At 41.4% G+C, this 16332-nt stretch overlaps 1 protein-coding gene and 1 long non-coding RNA gene across 3 annotated transcripts in view; both read left to right on the top strand.

Moving 5' to 3' along the window:
• LOC141755882 (uncharacterized) overlaps window positions 1–16332 on the top strand; it is a 490132-nt gene that overhangs the window by 278481 nt on the left and 195319 nt on the right. The gene's annotated exons all lie outside the window — the stretch shown is intronic.
• LOC141755875 (MAM domain-containing glycosylphosphatidylinositol anchor protein 2) overlaps window positions 1–16332 on the top strand; it is a 310559-nt gene that overhangs the window by 215617 nt on the left and 78610 nt on the right. For both annotated transcript variants that reach the window (XM_074615183.1, XM_074615182.1), the window contains exons 9-10: window positions 5986–6077; window positions 6899–7136. In XM_074615183.1, the coding sequence (XP_074471284.1) occupies window positions 5986–6077; window positions 6899–7136 (330 nt within the window). The remainder of the gene's footprint in view (window positions 1–5985; window positions 6078–6898; window positions 7137–16332) is intronic.

The following is a 16332-nucleotide window of genomic DNA, read 5'->3' as shown; positions in this document are numbered from 1 at the left end:
CGAAAACAGCAGTCCACAAACCAATGGGTGACGTCACAGTAACTACGTCCACTTCTAATATACAGTCTATTGGTTGTGGCATCTAAATCTGCAGGCAAGTGATGGAAGCAGTTGATCTACAAATGTGTACACAAGTCTCACTAAGTCTGTACCGTAATTTTCCACAAATGACCTCTCAAAAACCTATATCAGATATTTTAAAGAGTGGAGCATGCGCAGTGTGGACTATAATCTGTTCTTCCCTTATGTCAGCGATCAGTCCAGAACTTTTTTTATCATAAATATGCAAGTAAAAGGAGAATATGATAATTGACTAGTTTAATATAATAACTTTTTTTGTACAGCACTTCTCTAAGTTTAAGTCTGTTTTTGACATGCTTTATTTTATAATTTTTGTAATATTGTATTGGTGTGCTATCTTGGCCATGTCTCTCTCCAAAAATATATTTTAATCTCAAGGAACTTCCTGGTTAAATAAAGATTGAATTAAATTTAAAAAAATATGTACGATAAAACCCAAAAGCAGCAACAATAAAAAAAAAATAGAAATAAAGGGTAATATATGAGGTAAACTGATACAAATAAACACATTAACAAACAGAGTTACAATTAAGAACAGATCAAAACTTTAATTACAACTGTGTGCTGGAAAATTATTTAAAAAAAGAGGAGTAATGGGTAATACAACAGAAATGCAAGAAAAACAAAGACCCTTCAGTGATTCCGAACTCCCAAACGACAGTGCATAGGGAGTGATTCACATAAAAGCCTGTTTATAAAAGTGTGTTTTTAGAAGGAATTTAAAAGATTAATCATATTGTGTTAGTCTATTTTCCTCAGGTAGTTCGTTCCAGAGTACAGGCGCCCTAATAGAGAAAATGCAGTCACCTTTAGTCTTGATCTTGGCCCGTAGACCAACCAACAGGGCCTTGCCTGAGGATCTAAGGCTACTTTACGGCTCGTAAAGAGTTAAAAGGTCAGCAGTATAGCTATGGGCTAGGCCTTTCTGTTCTTTAAAAAGAGACAGTTGCAATAGACTAGACGAGAATATAAATCAGCATGAGTTAAAAAGGATACCTTTCAGAGTTGAAGGAAGCAGGACTGCACAACTCTCTTTACCTGCTCCTCCAAAGTCAGGTCACTGTCAAAATCACTCCTACGTTTCTGGCTACAGGCTTTATATTAGATAAGTCAATATATATAGTATATATGTAATTTAACTATACAAGCAGAGGTACATTATAATACGTTTTGGCGACTTTCTCATTATGCCCTCAGTAGCTGGACTAAGTGATGGAAAAATGAACAGATTTTTGGCTGGACCGCCAAGGGTCAGCCTTACAAACGCAAAAGTCCATCACTGAGTGAGTGACGAAGTTACACGATTGGTTGACCAAGGGTTTCCTCATTGACCGTTGCTCTTGTAAAATGAAAAGGCGGGAACAGTCCTTTGTTTACGTTTTCATCACCAGATCCGGTGACGGAGGGCGTCTCAACGCTTTCCATTCATTTCCTATGGAAAGCAGGAGAAGCAGTCACCCAGTAAATGGTGGGAGTGTTGCGGCGAGTTGGAGGGGGTCTGTATTTGCATTAAGTTGAAAAAAACTTCATGCAAATGAGCATGTAGAGCTCACGAAACTTGGACCAAGCTGTCAAACTAGGTGATTTAGTTCTAAAATGAAACGAGATTCAGCCGTGGCATAGCCTATTACTTGCTTAAAATGTTTTCAGAAGTATATTTTGGTGGATTATTTGGACGGAATATCAGAAAGTACCAGCCGGCCCGCATGTTGTTTCCTGTTTGAAACGGCAAGCAGAAAACCAGGGACCAATCATGTACATTCCACGATAGGGTACGTCACCACTTGAACGGCCAGTTGAGTGGAGCAGCGTGTCCCCTAGTGTCCTCACCGGGACTGGTGGGCATTTACCGCTGGATTTAACATCACAGACATGACCGCTGACTATTTGTGTAACAGTTTAGCCATAAATTCACAGACTGACCATAAACGATCCAGCCATATGTCTTATTTTTTAAAGGAACAGTGTGTAGGATTTGGCTGCATCTAGCGGTGTGGTTGCAGATTGCAAACAATTGAGTACCCCTCCGCTCACTCCTCCTTTTCCAAGACTGCGGTAATGTGAGCCGCCAAGTGCAAAACCATGGTAACGCCGTTCACCTCGCTCAGAGGCCATCCTTACCATAATAACACTACTTTAGGAGCACTCTGCAGCTCGTTACCGCAGTTTCACAAGCATGTCAGAGAACTAGAGCAGCCTTCAGGTAACGCAAAAACGAGAAAGACTCTCTCTAGAGCCAGTGTTTGGTTTGACCAACATGGCGGACTCCGTGAAGAGGACCCGCTCCCTATGTAGATATTAACGGCTCATCCTAAGGTAACGAAAACACGATTCTTAGTTTCCGGTGATTATACACTAATGAAAACATAGTTATGAATATTATATTTTATTTCTGTCAATTTTATGTTTTAGTTCCATTTTGATTCGTTATCCAGATCAGTCAACACCAGCCTTTCCTATGAAAAGGCAACCAGTACCACAAATGCCAGCAGCAAAGATTCTTTACATCTCTTAGAGCGTGCGGCCCTGAAAGCTGGCCCATCTATTCAGCAACGGTTACAATGTAAAGGTCCATATATTTATTCATGTTCTTTCAATTTGAAATGTTAAACAGTTAAATAATGCACAGTTATTCAGAAAGGTGAGCAATGAGAGGCTCATGTCTGACTTTTCTGAGGTTAATTTGCACCAGCTGACGTATATTGGGATAACTTCTGTTGATACTCTCATAAAAGAGGTGACGCAGACAATGTGTTTGACAGTAAACACAAAGGAAAGGGGGGATGTGTTAAACACATTATGCAGAAGTGGAAAGATTATTCTATTGAGATTATGTAAATGTCATTCTGAATGTACAAGTTGATTTTAAATTCAATTTAGGCAAATAAAAATGTATCCCAAAGAACTAAAACTGTCAGCAACAAAACAAATATGAAACAGAATTGCAAATATTATTTGCTGACTTTAAAAAGACGGTGGTTGAGCCACCAGCAGAAACATCATGTTTCTTGTCTCAGTTTATCTTTCTTGAGACTCTACAGCTAAATATCTGGAGATTGTTTGAAGCTGCTGACCAGTTTCTTCTCAGAGTAAGCCAACCAATCACTGATATATGCAATAGTTACTTTAACCCAATAAAGCACTGTATTAGGGGATTGTGTAAGGAGGCATCACATACACCATTTACTGTACAGACTTATACAGTATGGAGGACGGAACCTGCCAAAATCAAAAATGAATAAATAAATGAATCGATAAATTAATAAATATGCCATTAAATGTAGCAAACAATATTTAAAGTATTCATTAATTAATAAATTGTGACATAAATTGATATTTCTGTTTCTTTTTATTAATTCCCCTATCTATCTACTCTTCTATAGTCAATCTACACACTCTGATCCCATGATGCACTTTGAATGGCAGCCCCCTCATTTGCATAATGGGGCAGAAATGCATAAAGAAATATAAAAAGAAAGAATACAGAAATAAATTTGAGGAAATAAATGGGTGGAAATGCAAAGGGAAAATCATGCAGAAATAAATAAATAAATACATACAATTTAATAATGAATAAATACATTTAAAAATAAATGCAAAAATAAATAAATACATTTAAAAGTTAGAAATAAATAGAAGAGTAGATAGATTTGGGAATTAATACAAAGGTAAATAAATAAAGTAGCAAATTAAAACAAAAATATAAATTTATGTCCTATTTTATCAATTAATTAATGCCTACATTTATTTTTTATATTATTTTTGGTACATTTAATGGCATATGTATTTATTTATTGAGTCATTTAATTATTTATGTATTATTTTGGCAGGTTCCGTCTTCCATAATACAGTACCTGTTGTCAAGGACGGACCATAAGTGATGTGGAAAACCATTTATTCAGCCTTACAGTACCAACATTGTTTTTCCTGACAATAATTCGTTTGAGCGGTTTACACTCCCCGTGTGGCTATTCACAACAGAAAGAAATAACTATAAGCAACTGAAGAGAATGACCCGAGTTCATTCGTCTGACAGACTGACTTCGCGAACGAAGATTAAATCTGGCCTTACAGGAAAGCAAAGCCGGCTCGGTGATTGTGAAGTGCCTAGTTGTGTCACAGTTGTTGAAGTTGAGAAAAGAATACACTTGAGCCGGAGGAACGCAAACAGAGGAAAGCAGTTAATCCAAATGTTTATCCGCTGTCACCTGTGACAGCACAATGACTTGTGAAATACGTATGTGTGTGTGTGTTGGTGGATGAGATAATGCTTTCTTAAGAAGCAGCTACCAACTCTGCTGAGACGCAAAATCCTTTTCAAACTGTCAAGATAGAAGTGCAACTCTGTCTCCGGGCGTTTCACTTTCTGACATGTATAATTGAAGGAAATCTGTGTTTCCTTACAGATACGCTTAATGGCTTCCACCACTGAGTTCGTATTGACTCATTAACCTTTTACAGTGTGTGAAGAAATTGAATCCTGGTGTGTAGGTAGTAGATGTACACTGTGATGCAGAGCTGAGCCCAGATGGGACATGAACGTGGGTTGCAGGTAATGCCTTGTATTATCTTCCATAAAGGTCACAGACATATGCTGCTTACAATATTATGCTAATTGCCACAGTTTCCATGCCAGCGCCATTGAATCATATACAGCGGGATTGATCGGCAGCGCCTCGGAGAATAAGAATGTATGGCATCGCGAGGATGAACGCATACGCACAGCGGCATTTGTGAGCATCCGCGTGTTGACATGATTTGTAATATTTGTATCTGACACGCGTCAGAAATAGGATTGCGCGGCTGCCGACGCTGATTTCAAACGCGAGGAAGGGAGATCATGTCAAGGAGGCGTGTGTCACTCGTTCTCTCCCCTCAATGTGCAGCTCGGCAGGCATCACAGTGTTTTGCACATTCAATTTCCTGTGTTTAAATCTGACACGCAGGTTTTGTTTTCGTTTTCCCTTTACCAAACTGAATATGATAATGTCACTCGGGAATTGCTAGATGAAAAGATTTCCATGGTGATTTCCATACAGCTTTTTTTTTTGTGCTGAGGAGATGAATTGAACAGTAGGCGCAGGGGTTTGGAACCAATACAGCATGCATTATAATGAAATCATCTTCTTTTTTTTTCTCTTCAGAGAAGCTATGCTTTGAAAATGGAGTTTGCAAACCAAATTGGATTAGAAATGGTGGATATTTTGTTAGGTAGCTCTCCAATTTCACAGTGTGTGTTTGTAGGAGTGTGTGTGTGTGTGCGAACCTGCCGGAGTGCTGTAGGGTTCTTCAGTCCGTAGCTATCAATATTAATGTCGATTCAAAGCTTTAGTCTTCAAAACAAACATACCATTCTACTTTGTCTTTTAAGTTCTCTGTTTGACCCTTCTGAGGCTTCAAAAGCTAAACTTGCCGTTGTTGTTTTAGAAGAACGGTTACAGTTGTCATATCCATGTCTACTCTTACACTCGCGGTTTAATACCACTGTTATGATTCCACGACCCCCGGTACTGAAGTGACACATCTAAATGAGCAAGAAATGTGTTTTTCCTCACAATGCTACGCTCAGATCGGTTAGGCAGCTGTGACACAATCCAGGCTTTCTATGCATTTGAACAAAGTGCTCAAATGCAGAGCAGGTAACGGGTAACACAGTCAGGCTTACAGTATATCCGCTGGAGATGCATAACAAGGATTTACAGCCCGAGTGTGGACATTGAGCAAAGTAAAAAAAAATCGATATTAAAAATCCATAAAGTCCTGTCTTTGGGATTACATCTCAGAAATCACATCAATATGACAAGCAGAGCCATAACCTACAGGAAATGTTTCAGGGTTTGTTCCAGCAGCTTGTCGCAGACTTGTACAAATGTAACTCTTATTAAGTGGATTATCTCTTCACAGCTTTGAAGAAGGGGCGTTTCTGGATCACTCCCGACCCCTACCACAACGACGACAACATCCAGATTGGACGTGAAGTCAAGATATCTTGTCAGGTATAGTTGCACTAACAGAGTAAACACACATATATGCATATTAGGGCTGTCAATTGATTCAAATGTTTAATCCCGATTAATCGCATGATTGTCCATAGTTAATCGTGATTAATGGCAAATTAATCACACTTTTTTATCAGTTGAAAATATACCTTAAAAGGGAGATTTGTCAAGTATTTAATACTCGTATCAACATGGGAGTGGGCAAATCTGCTTGTTTTATGCAAATGTATGTATATATTTATTATCGGAAATCAATTAACAACAAAAAACAATGACAAATATTGTCCAGAAACCCTCACAGGTACTGCATTTAGCATAAAAGCCCAACAGGCAACAACAGCTGTCAGTGTGTCAGTGTGCTGACTTGACTATGACTTGCCCCAAACTGCATGTGATTATCATAAAGTGGGCATGTCTGTAAAGGGGAGACTCGTGGGTACCCATAGAACCCATTTTCATTCACATATCTTGAGGTCAGAGGTCAAGGGACCCCTTTGAAAATGGTTTTGCCAGTTTTTCCTTGTTAAAATTTAGCGCAAGTTTGGAGCGTTACTTTGCCTCCTTGACACGGTACCAATGGATTCCTTTGGTTTTCTAGTATCATATAATGCCAGTATCTTCTGAACTGATCCTGTTGCAACCTAAAAATCACAAGTTCCGTAAATTAGTTAAAGAAATTAGTGGCGTTAAAACACAATTTGCATTAACGCGCTATTATCGTGTTTACTTTGACAGCCCTAATGTATTATATAACAACAAGTTACAGTAAGTTACTCATCAATGCAACACAAATAACATTGCGCTGATTGTCCTTTTAGGTGGAGGCGACCCCACCGGAGGAGCTGACGTTTAGCTGGCTGAAGAACGGCCGTGCCCTGCGGAGCTCAGAGCGTATGGTCATCACCCAGACGGACCCTGACATCTCCCCGGGGACCACCAACCTGGACATCATAGACCTCAAGTTCACCGACTTCGGCACGTACACCTGCGTGGCGGCGCTGAAGGGAGGAGGCATCCCCGAGATCAGCATCGACGTCAACATCTCCTCCACAACTGGTGAGCCTCACACCCCTTTGTGTCAGTGACGCATCTACACACCTCCCGCAACACATTCGACACATACATACACACACACACACACACAGACATGTTGCACTTTAGTTAAATGCTTCAGAAGATCATGTGAGATTGCAAAGGTCTCGTGGCAAAGTTGTAAAAACTGTGGCAGTGTTTCTTAGACTGTGAGGCTTCAACTTTTTAAAGGAAACACAATCTAAGTTTTATCTTTGTAGTTGTTGCTATCAATCCTATCAGTGTTGGTATCATTCCACTCTAATCGTGTCCAGTCAGGTTCTCTAAACCATTTCTTTGGAAGGAAAAACTGAGGATAATACACTGTATCCATTGCATTGTAAAACTCAAGCTTTTCTGACTATGTTTAGTACAGTAGGTCAAAGTAAAACAAGAAACTTACTATACGCTATCTAATGAGCGTTTACAACAAGGTGTTAAAATAACTTCAGCTTGGTATTTGTCTCTAAGTAAGTATTTTATGTAGTAAGATTAAACTTGGAAAATGTTTAAAACATGTCTGATGTTTCTAGTAGAGTTGCCATGTCCCTTTGATTTCAGAATATTAAAGGGGAACACCACCTAAATTAAAAAAATTCCAACATGCTATGTTATTTCCATGGCATAGGAAAGTTCAATCAATATGTGTGAACATGAGCTCCTCTCTCTCAAAGCCAGAAACCGTTGAAGTAGGTCTCAAACTTGTGATGTCATAGGATATAAAGTCTGGAGCTGCCCCATAGACAATGAATGGGAGACTGATTTTGTAGACCGACAGGATGTTTGTTTTCTTTTTTATACCCAAATGAGCTTTATTCTATAGTAGTGCTCTCAGTTGTGAAACAGAAAATATACTCAGAACGTTCCCCTGGGTCCTCTCAGTGTCATCTATAACATCTCTCCCCATTCATCGTCGATGGAGCAGATCCACACCGTATACCCTATGACATCACAAGTTTGAGTTTTAGCACTCTGGTTTTGGGGTTTGTGAGAGAGTTGTTCATGTTTACTAATATGTTTCGGACTGTCTTAGACTATAGGAATAACATGTATGAATTTAAAAAATGGGCGTAGTTCCCCTTTAAGTTGGTGTGTAACAGATAGGACTGGTAGCAATAATGTGAAATAAGACCAGGTTGTAAGAAAAGTAAAATTTTCTTTTGAATGGTCACTTCGCCCAAATCATGTTTTCCCACTTATCTCTTTATACCACAAAGCAATGCAGAAACTTTTGGTTTTATTTGCCCACATATCTGCGGCAGATAATTCTGCCCCCCAACACAATGGAGGTGAATTGAGTTTTGTCTGCGGTGTTTACAGAATTAAAAAATTACCATTTTAATGTTTTTTTAAATGTTATAGTTCCCAATTTAAAAAACAATTGACACTGAGGTCTTTGGACTATCCAGACTAACCAAGACATTTCTTTTTTGGGGGTAAAGGACTTGTATTTGTCTGTTTTTTCCGAATTAAATTGTTTTATTGCTTTAGTAGCACAAACAAAACTTCACCACCGTTGGGATGGCAGCATAAAGGTCTTTGCACACCAAGTTTGTATTTTTCGTCTGAAATTGTCGCACGTTTAAAAATAAATACGACCTCACATAGCGTCAATCAAGTTTACACACCGACTCTGAAACTCTCATCCGTCATTAAAGTTTTCGGAACGGGTTTGATTTTCTGCTTTTTTTCGCGTCCGTCAAAATCCGAAAGAGTGTTGTTTGACCTCTCAGACCCTTCCTCCGCGCATAAGTCATCATTCAAAACGGTAAAATAAACATTCACTTCGTCTCTCAGCACAAAGCACTTCACGATAAAGAAATAAAAGAATACAGAGATGCTGAATATAGACGGACAGGTGATTACAGAACATCTTGGAATCGGTGATAGTCGCAAAACAAAGGATGTACAAAACATTAAAGTAGTGATTGTGCTCTGGGCAGCTAAACGATAGCTTCTTGTTAATGCCATTCATTCATGAGCCCCGTTTTGGACTAGCACTGTCCATTGTTCCCACTTAATTAATTCAGTTTTTCGCAACAAACATTGTTTTGCGTATCACTTTTTATCGGATGACAGATTAAAAAAGACTCATACGAAAAATACAGACTTGGTGTGCAAAGACCTCAGAAACTCAAATTATTGAAACTTAAGCAGATAAAGGCAAAACTATGTGCAAGATTTGTGTGTGTGTGTGATTTGGGTGAACCGACCGTCACCGTCTCCACAGGATAGGAATGCTTGTATGTCTTCTTTAGACTGCTGTTCACTGCCTGACTAAATTGCAGTAATGAATGGCTGAATAATGTTCACTGTCTTCTGTAATTTCTAGTTATTATTGCACACAGTTGTATCACAGCACCGACAATGAGTGTCCAATTGGATTCCTGTGAACCAAAGCTGACTCCATCAGTCCGACTAATCAGAGAGACTAAACATCCATCGTCCTCCATCTAATTGGCTGCTTCCACCACTTGTTCCGACTAACGTTTGTATACACAGCATGTTAATAACACAACATACCAACCTGTCCACCTTGTCTTACTGAGCTGCATCATTCTGGTTCCAATCGTGGCATTTTGAGTGGCCGCGCAGAGACAAGAACAGTGTTACAACAGCAGCTGTTCATTGTGTCCTTTAAACACTCGGTTGTTTGAAAAGAAAGCAAGGCGTAGGTGCTTAGATAATGGAATCATTCAATCTTTAAAAGTATAATCAAAGGACAAAATCTGCTGTCAGACATCCATTTTCCTATCTATCATTTTAGATTTTAACATCAGTCAACCCTTTCCCTGTCAGATTTTTATAAGAAAGATGCCTGGAAAGGCTTCACAGGCGACAAAAGAGACCGTTAGAAGATTGCGACGTAGCACATTGAGTGCAGTTAACAACACGTTTTGTGCCTACTCACTTCCTGCAGGCTCTGCAGTAAGGGTGAAACACAGTGGTTAGAGAGACAAAGCGATAATGGGACAGGAATGGTGGTCTTTATCTGTAATCTCCAGTGTGGGGTCAATCAGTGTGGTAATGCTCGAGTGTCACCGGGCATTACATCACCGCCCGGAGACTCTACCGAGGGGTGTGACCCGATCGACCTCAGAGACGCCACGATTGGGAGGCTCCTGCTCGCCCGCTCACTCGTCCCACATTCTCCGATTTTCCATGAGGTGGGATTCCCGTGGGTTTGATGTTGCTGCTGACGCAGGAGATATCCGTTTGAATTCACTGCCGTGTGTTCGGTACTGATAAGTGACTTTTGGGTGGTGTGATACTTTGTGATTGGGTTCATAGCGAGCTCTATTTCCCCTTTTTACTGACACACACATCGACAGACACATTTTTCGCGCTCGCATACCCTCACATCCTCTCACCGCCTTGTTTTTCTATCGCTCACACACCTCGCTGCCACTCACAGCGTGAACATGAAAGCAGTGCGTCGACCTTGGGTGCATAATTATTGTTAGATAATCCTTTGATAATCCCTGCGCTATAAAACAGTGGGATCAATCGCACCTGCCAAGATTGTTTCCTCATTATCTTTTAAGTAGTGCAGTCTCTTCTTTTGGAGTGCCTGGGCGATGGCAATGCATTAACACAGACCCTTTAATGTGTAAAGAAAAAAACAAGACGCTGCTGTCTGACTGAGGAAATAACCCAGGAAATGACTGACTCTATTGTGATCATATGAAATGAAAGGTTTCCTTAAGGCATCCATGTGATTGCTTTTTAAGCTCTCACTGTTCAGCTGTGTGGGTATGAAATATTATGAAAGTGTTGCATTGTCATAAAGCTGTTCTCGCCGTAGGAAATATTACGTTGAGTTTCGCTTTCTGCCGGTAACAATTCCCCGCCGCTTTACCTGGCTGTGACTGGGCTGTTCTCCTGGCGAACGTTTGTCATGTGTGGCGTTTTGTTTCACTCACATCGATGCCGTGAATCTTCACTGAGCGGCACAGCATAGCTGGTGTGTACTAAAAGTGCCTTGTGCCTCTGCTTTGCCGTTCGCCTGCAGCCTGTTTTGGGGTGAATAAGCCCTGTTTTTGTTCCTCTGCCTGTTTTTCCTGAAGGGAGAAAGCCCGAGCCGCAATTAGAAGTCTTAATAAAAGCATTTAGGGAAGATTACGCCGCAGGTCTGCCAGGGTTTCGTGCTGGTGAAGTGGTTGGAAAGCGCCTGAGCCTCTCTCGTCTGAACACTTTGGAGCTCCAGCGTTGGCTCCGGTTCCAGATTCCAAACCGGGATTCACCCCCGGCCCGCAGCGCGTCTTCATAAAAGAGAATATTTATTATCTTCCATTCTTTCAACTTTTGATGAACACACATTTCAACAGCCTTCATGATCCCCCCCTCCCCTTCTTTTCATAACAGCGCTGATATTTACTATCATGGCATGCTCATAAAATAAGCAACTTCTTCTCCGGTCGGGGGGGCTCCCGGAGACCGCGAGGCTAATATTTATTTATGAGCGAGGTCTAGAAACGAGGACACAGACCTCCCCTTTGGATACTGTCAGGACTGAGAACCGCGAGAAACAGGAACAGCTGCAAAGAGTTACGAGCATTAGTGTAAAACATAAAACATCTCATAAACTTCTTACAGGAACTAGCTGATTATTCCTCTCATTAGTTTGCGTGTTAAATGTGTGTTTAGAGGGTGTGTCTTCATGGATTATTGTTGTATAATATCATCATAGCTATTCTATGGCTCTGAAATGTTATTTGGCTTCAGATTGGAACCATTGGGACCATCTTAGAGATACATTTTTAATAACATGTAGAGTTACTGCGGATGAATTATTGACATTTGAAGCTGTGTTGGCTGATACCCTCTGGGTTCTACGGCCTTGGTTCGAGAGAACTACATCACTGAGGCGAGAGTAGTCTCTGTTGACACGCCGTAGCATCAGCACACGGCAGTAGCTCATCCTCAGTCTTGATTGATAATCACAAAGTAAGTATTAGGATTGAAAGTCACCTCTCTCTTCTCGCGGGGGTAAATAAATCCTTCCATGATGAGTTCCTCAATTAGCATCCCGCTCACACCTGAAACTCTGGCACCACCCAGTGTTTCCGTCAATCTAAAGAATCACTGCAGTTAATGAATAAAGCAAATCAATTAAGTGCTCAGTTGATTAAAAAATGAGCTGGTTTAATAAACACAAAGTAGAAAGTGCAGCTCTTTTTTTTTTTTCTCCACAATTAATTTGAGTGCTCTAAAGCTCGCAGCTTCCTCCTTTTGTTGCCTGTTTGACTTTGATTTGTCATGAGCTGCCGTCATTCCAGCGACCGCGCCACATGTGACTCTAACGGGGACAGACCGCTGGCTGTGGGCCGCGCTGATGTGGGCCGCGCTGATGTGCTTGTTTCAGCAGCAAATTCACTGACTCCGATAAAGAGAAACCTGGTCCGCGTCCTGACTCACCTACAGAGTGCAAAGGTTCAACTGCTGTTTGGTCACTGTGGGTGTAAAAACGACTTGTATGCTGGTTTTGATTGGACATGGGGCGTTTTAACAGAATGTGGTTCTTTGTTGATGTTGGTCAAATGTCCATTTCCTTTCATTGCTTTTCATTATTATTATTTTTTTATTTGGACAGTAGGAAATCCAGTCGGCTGAATGTGTGCGTTTTGCTTTGTTAAAAGTGACGTCAAGTATAGATCAATTTCAGTTTGATAGAATAAATGAAAAGAGTTTATCTGGTTTTCTATTGACCATTGGCTAAGCCCCGCCCCCTTGGTTACTGTTGCTACGCCTGTCAAGCTTTCCATTCTCGCACGTCATTTACGCAGTTTACAATAACAGAGGCAGATTTGTTTTTGTTGGTTTGTTTCTCGGGCAATGAGTTCAGCTATAGTTGCTGGAGTGTAAACTTGCACAAAATCGAATAAAGAGCTGCTAAAGTTGGCCTAAACTCTGATAGCATCCAGGACCAGCTTCCGCACAGTTTGGATTCTACACAGTCAGTGGTGGAAGAAGTACTCAGAACTTTTACTTCTGTAAAAGTAGTAAAAGTTCTGCATTCAACATTTTACTTAAGTAAAAGTACGGAAGTTTTTGCATTAAAATATACTTAAAGTACCAAAAATAAAAGTACTCATTATACAGAATGTCCCATTTCAGAATCATATTTATTATATCAGTGGATTGTAATTATTGATGCATTAATGTGTTCATCACATATTGCAGCTGGTAAAGGTGGATCTAATTTCCACTACTTTATATACTGCCGGGTAGCTTAACCTATAATAATACAGCATCATTATTAGTTGATCATATATTAATAATCTAATTCTGTGAATAGTAACTAATGTTGTCAAATAAATGTAGTGGATAAAGTAGTAAATTGTTGGTTTCCAAAATGTAGTGCAGTAGAAGTATAAAGTAACATAAATTGGAAATACTCAAGTAAAGTACAAGTATTTCAAAACTGTACTTAAGTACAGTACTTGAGTGAATGTACTTAGTTACATTCCACCACTGTACACAGTGGATCACTGTTCAGGTTAGCAAACGGTCAGTTAGGCGACATATGTGTCAATAATAATAAAACTGAAACACAGAGGGAATGCGGCATGGCTTATTAAATCCCAATACATTGAAAAGATGGTCATTAAAATGAATAATAAAGTGAAAAGCCTAAGTTCTGTATGTGTGCAATCACATCTAAAAACTGAGATTAAATGTCTCTGATCACTCTAAGATACACAGTGAGGGTAGGAACTGTGAACTGGGCTAAAAAAAATGACATCTGATGGCAGCAGATCTCAGCATTGGATTAACAAGCCAATAGAGGTCCGGAAACAGGCCCAGTGAGCTGTGAACTGGGATGAAGGGGCCTAACAGCTGTCTCAAAGCTGGGACGCTGTCCTGAGAAATCTGCCATATGACACAGTAGATGCCACGGCCATGCCACTTCTAGAAGGATAGGCATATAACCACCTGGCAGCATATGTCTGCACATCTGTGATGTTGCTGGGCGAGGACCGTTACTGTTGTCTGTAAACACAAATGTGTACATTTATGGCAGACGTGCAGTGGTGGCAATTGTAGGTACATAAAGGCTGTGACCAGCTTCCACTTAAGTCCATAAAATATGTGAATAAGACTAGATAACTCAGCACATTATGCCCATGTTCAGCTGCGTATAGCCTCAACTGCAGCACCTGAAGTCATGCTTTATGGAGGTGGCCATCTGGGAAATCACCTCCCTGTCCAGCTGGGAAAAGCTGGGAGGGAAACATGAATAGAAAAAGCCTCTTCCCTCCCTCATTAACTACTGTCGAAGCCCCTTGAGCGATGTACATAAACTCTGGTCCTTCCAGGGAGTTTGCTCACTACTTAGCAGCCTAAAAAGTGGTGGTACTGGAGGTGTGTATTTGTGTGTTTCTAAACTGGGCAGTGGGCATTCCTCTCACTCTGACTGGTTGGGTAAATGTTAAAAAAAACAGAGTGTTAGTGTGGGTACAAATCAAAATGTAACCCATGAGGGCTTTTGGTATTGAAAGCCTGCTGTTCTAGAAACTCCCCCACATGAGTTTGTGTGGTTGCTCGCAAGGTAAGTTGGAAGATATCGGGGGAACGGCATAGAAAAAAGCTCAAAAACACAAAACTTGGTAGTGTGTTTGGTCACTGCAGTCTATAAATGCCAATTTGAACACATCTGTGGACATTTATTACACATCAGCAACTCAGGCTATAGATGGAGCTCTCTCACACACACACAGATTGACAAACATGTCCACAGTGGACCTTTGGGACTCCTCTCTGTGTCCCCAGAGGTCCAGGACTCAGAGGAGCAGAGAGTCCAGTCACATTGTGACCGACTCATTGGCCTCAAGCTGCCTAAACACACTCACACATACAGACACACACACACACACTCTAGAGGACCTGCAGTTGTAGAGAGCGCTATGTTGCCATGGTGATTGGGGGGAGTGATGTCACCGCACTCACCCGAAAAAGGGGGCAACGGGAATGTTGTTTATTCTCAAAGACGTCCGTGTGCGACACTCTGGCTCCCGTCGCTGTAAGAAAATGCAAAGTGCCAAGATATTTTCACGTTTCTGCAGTCGGCTCACATTGCGCCGTGCCTGCTGTGGCGCTGCTGGATCCTGCTGAGAGGCTCCGGCAATCAGTCTCTACACTTGGAGGATCATTCCGGCTGAGGCCCTAGAGATGTGCAGCGCTAGTACTGAGGCCAAACAAGGAGGTCCAGTCCCAATTTAGCCCCCACAAAGCACACAGAGGCGCACTCACGCTTAGACGCAGCGGTTTTCAGACAACAACAACGAGAAGCATCCCATTGAGGAGCTGAGGCGGGATCACAGCATGGTGTCACCCGTGGGCGAGGAAGAGAAGCGCTCGGCTACACACACACACACACACACACACGCACACACGCAGAGACATAAAGCCACGTAAGCGCACACTATACAAGCATACGCACACAGCGGGCGTGCCCTGCAGGCATCGCTGGCATTTGGATGGCTTTGGCACAATGAGAGCACAGTGAAGACCAGTGGCGGGCTCTCTGCCACACTGAGCATCTCAGTGGTCAGTCTCACACACAGAGGCAGGGTGTTCACTCGGAAAGAGCGAGCAGGAGGAAGAATGAGGTACAGAGCAAGCAAGAGAGAGAGAGAGAGAGACGAGCGAGTGTCTGTGTGCATGTATGCCTGTTTGCGTTTCCATGATGGGTGCAGGAGAGAGACAATTGCAGCTGATGGCCAGTGTTTGTGCTGCCAAACCCAATAGGCAGACAACTGTAATTGCCTGCCTAATCTGGGCTGTGGAGAGGCCAGGTGTAATGATGGCGACTCAGTGAATACACCTCTCCTCCACTCGCTAATGGATGCTTCTCCCCTTCCTATCCCGCCGCTGTCAATTCACCATTTCACTGCTTGGACCCAAGGAAACCTTCGGTAAAGTGGAGAAAATACACTGTGGAAAGAAATATGTCAGCTCTTGACACCTGGCTGCCTCAGTCGAGACATTGTGTGAATACCAATCAGCAAATGTATGAGGGTGAAATGAGTGTCTGCTGTCATTGTCTCTGCCGAGATCATTTTTGCTGCTCCTTTGGTGCCAAACAGCATTGCCAAGACGTATCTGTGAATGACCAGTGTTCATTATCTCATGCTAATGGTTATGTATTACTTATCCGGAAAGTTATACAGAAATGTTG

The sequence above is a fragment of the Sebastes fasciatus genome, chromosome 18, assembly GCF_043250625.1.
Source record: "Sebastes fasciatus isolate fSebFas1 chromosome 18, fSebFas1.pri, whole genome shotgun sequence".
Taxonomy (NCBI): domain Eukaryota; kingdom Metazoa; phylum Chordata; class Actinopteri; order Perciformes; family Sebastidae; genus Sebastes; species Sebastes fasciatus.
This window is presented reverse-complemented; position numbering and strand designations above follow the sequence as displayed.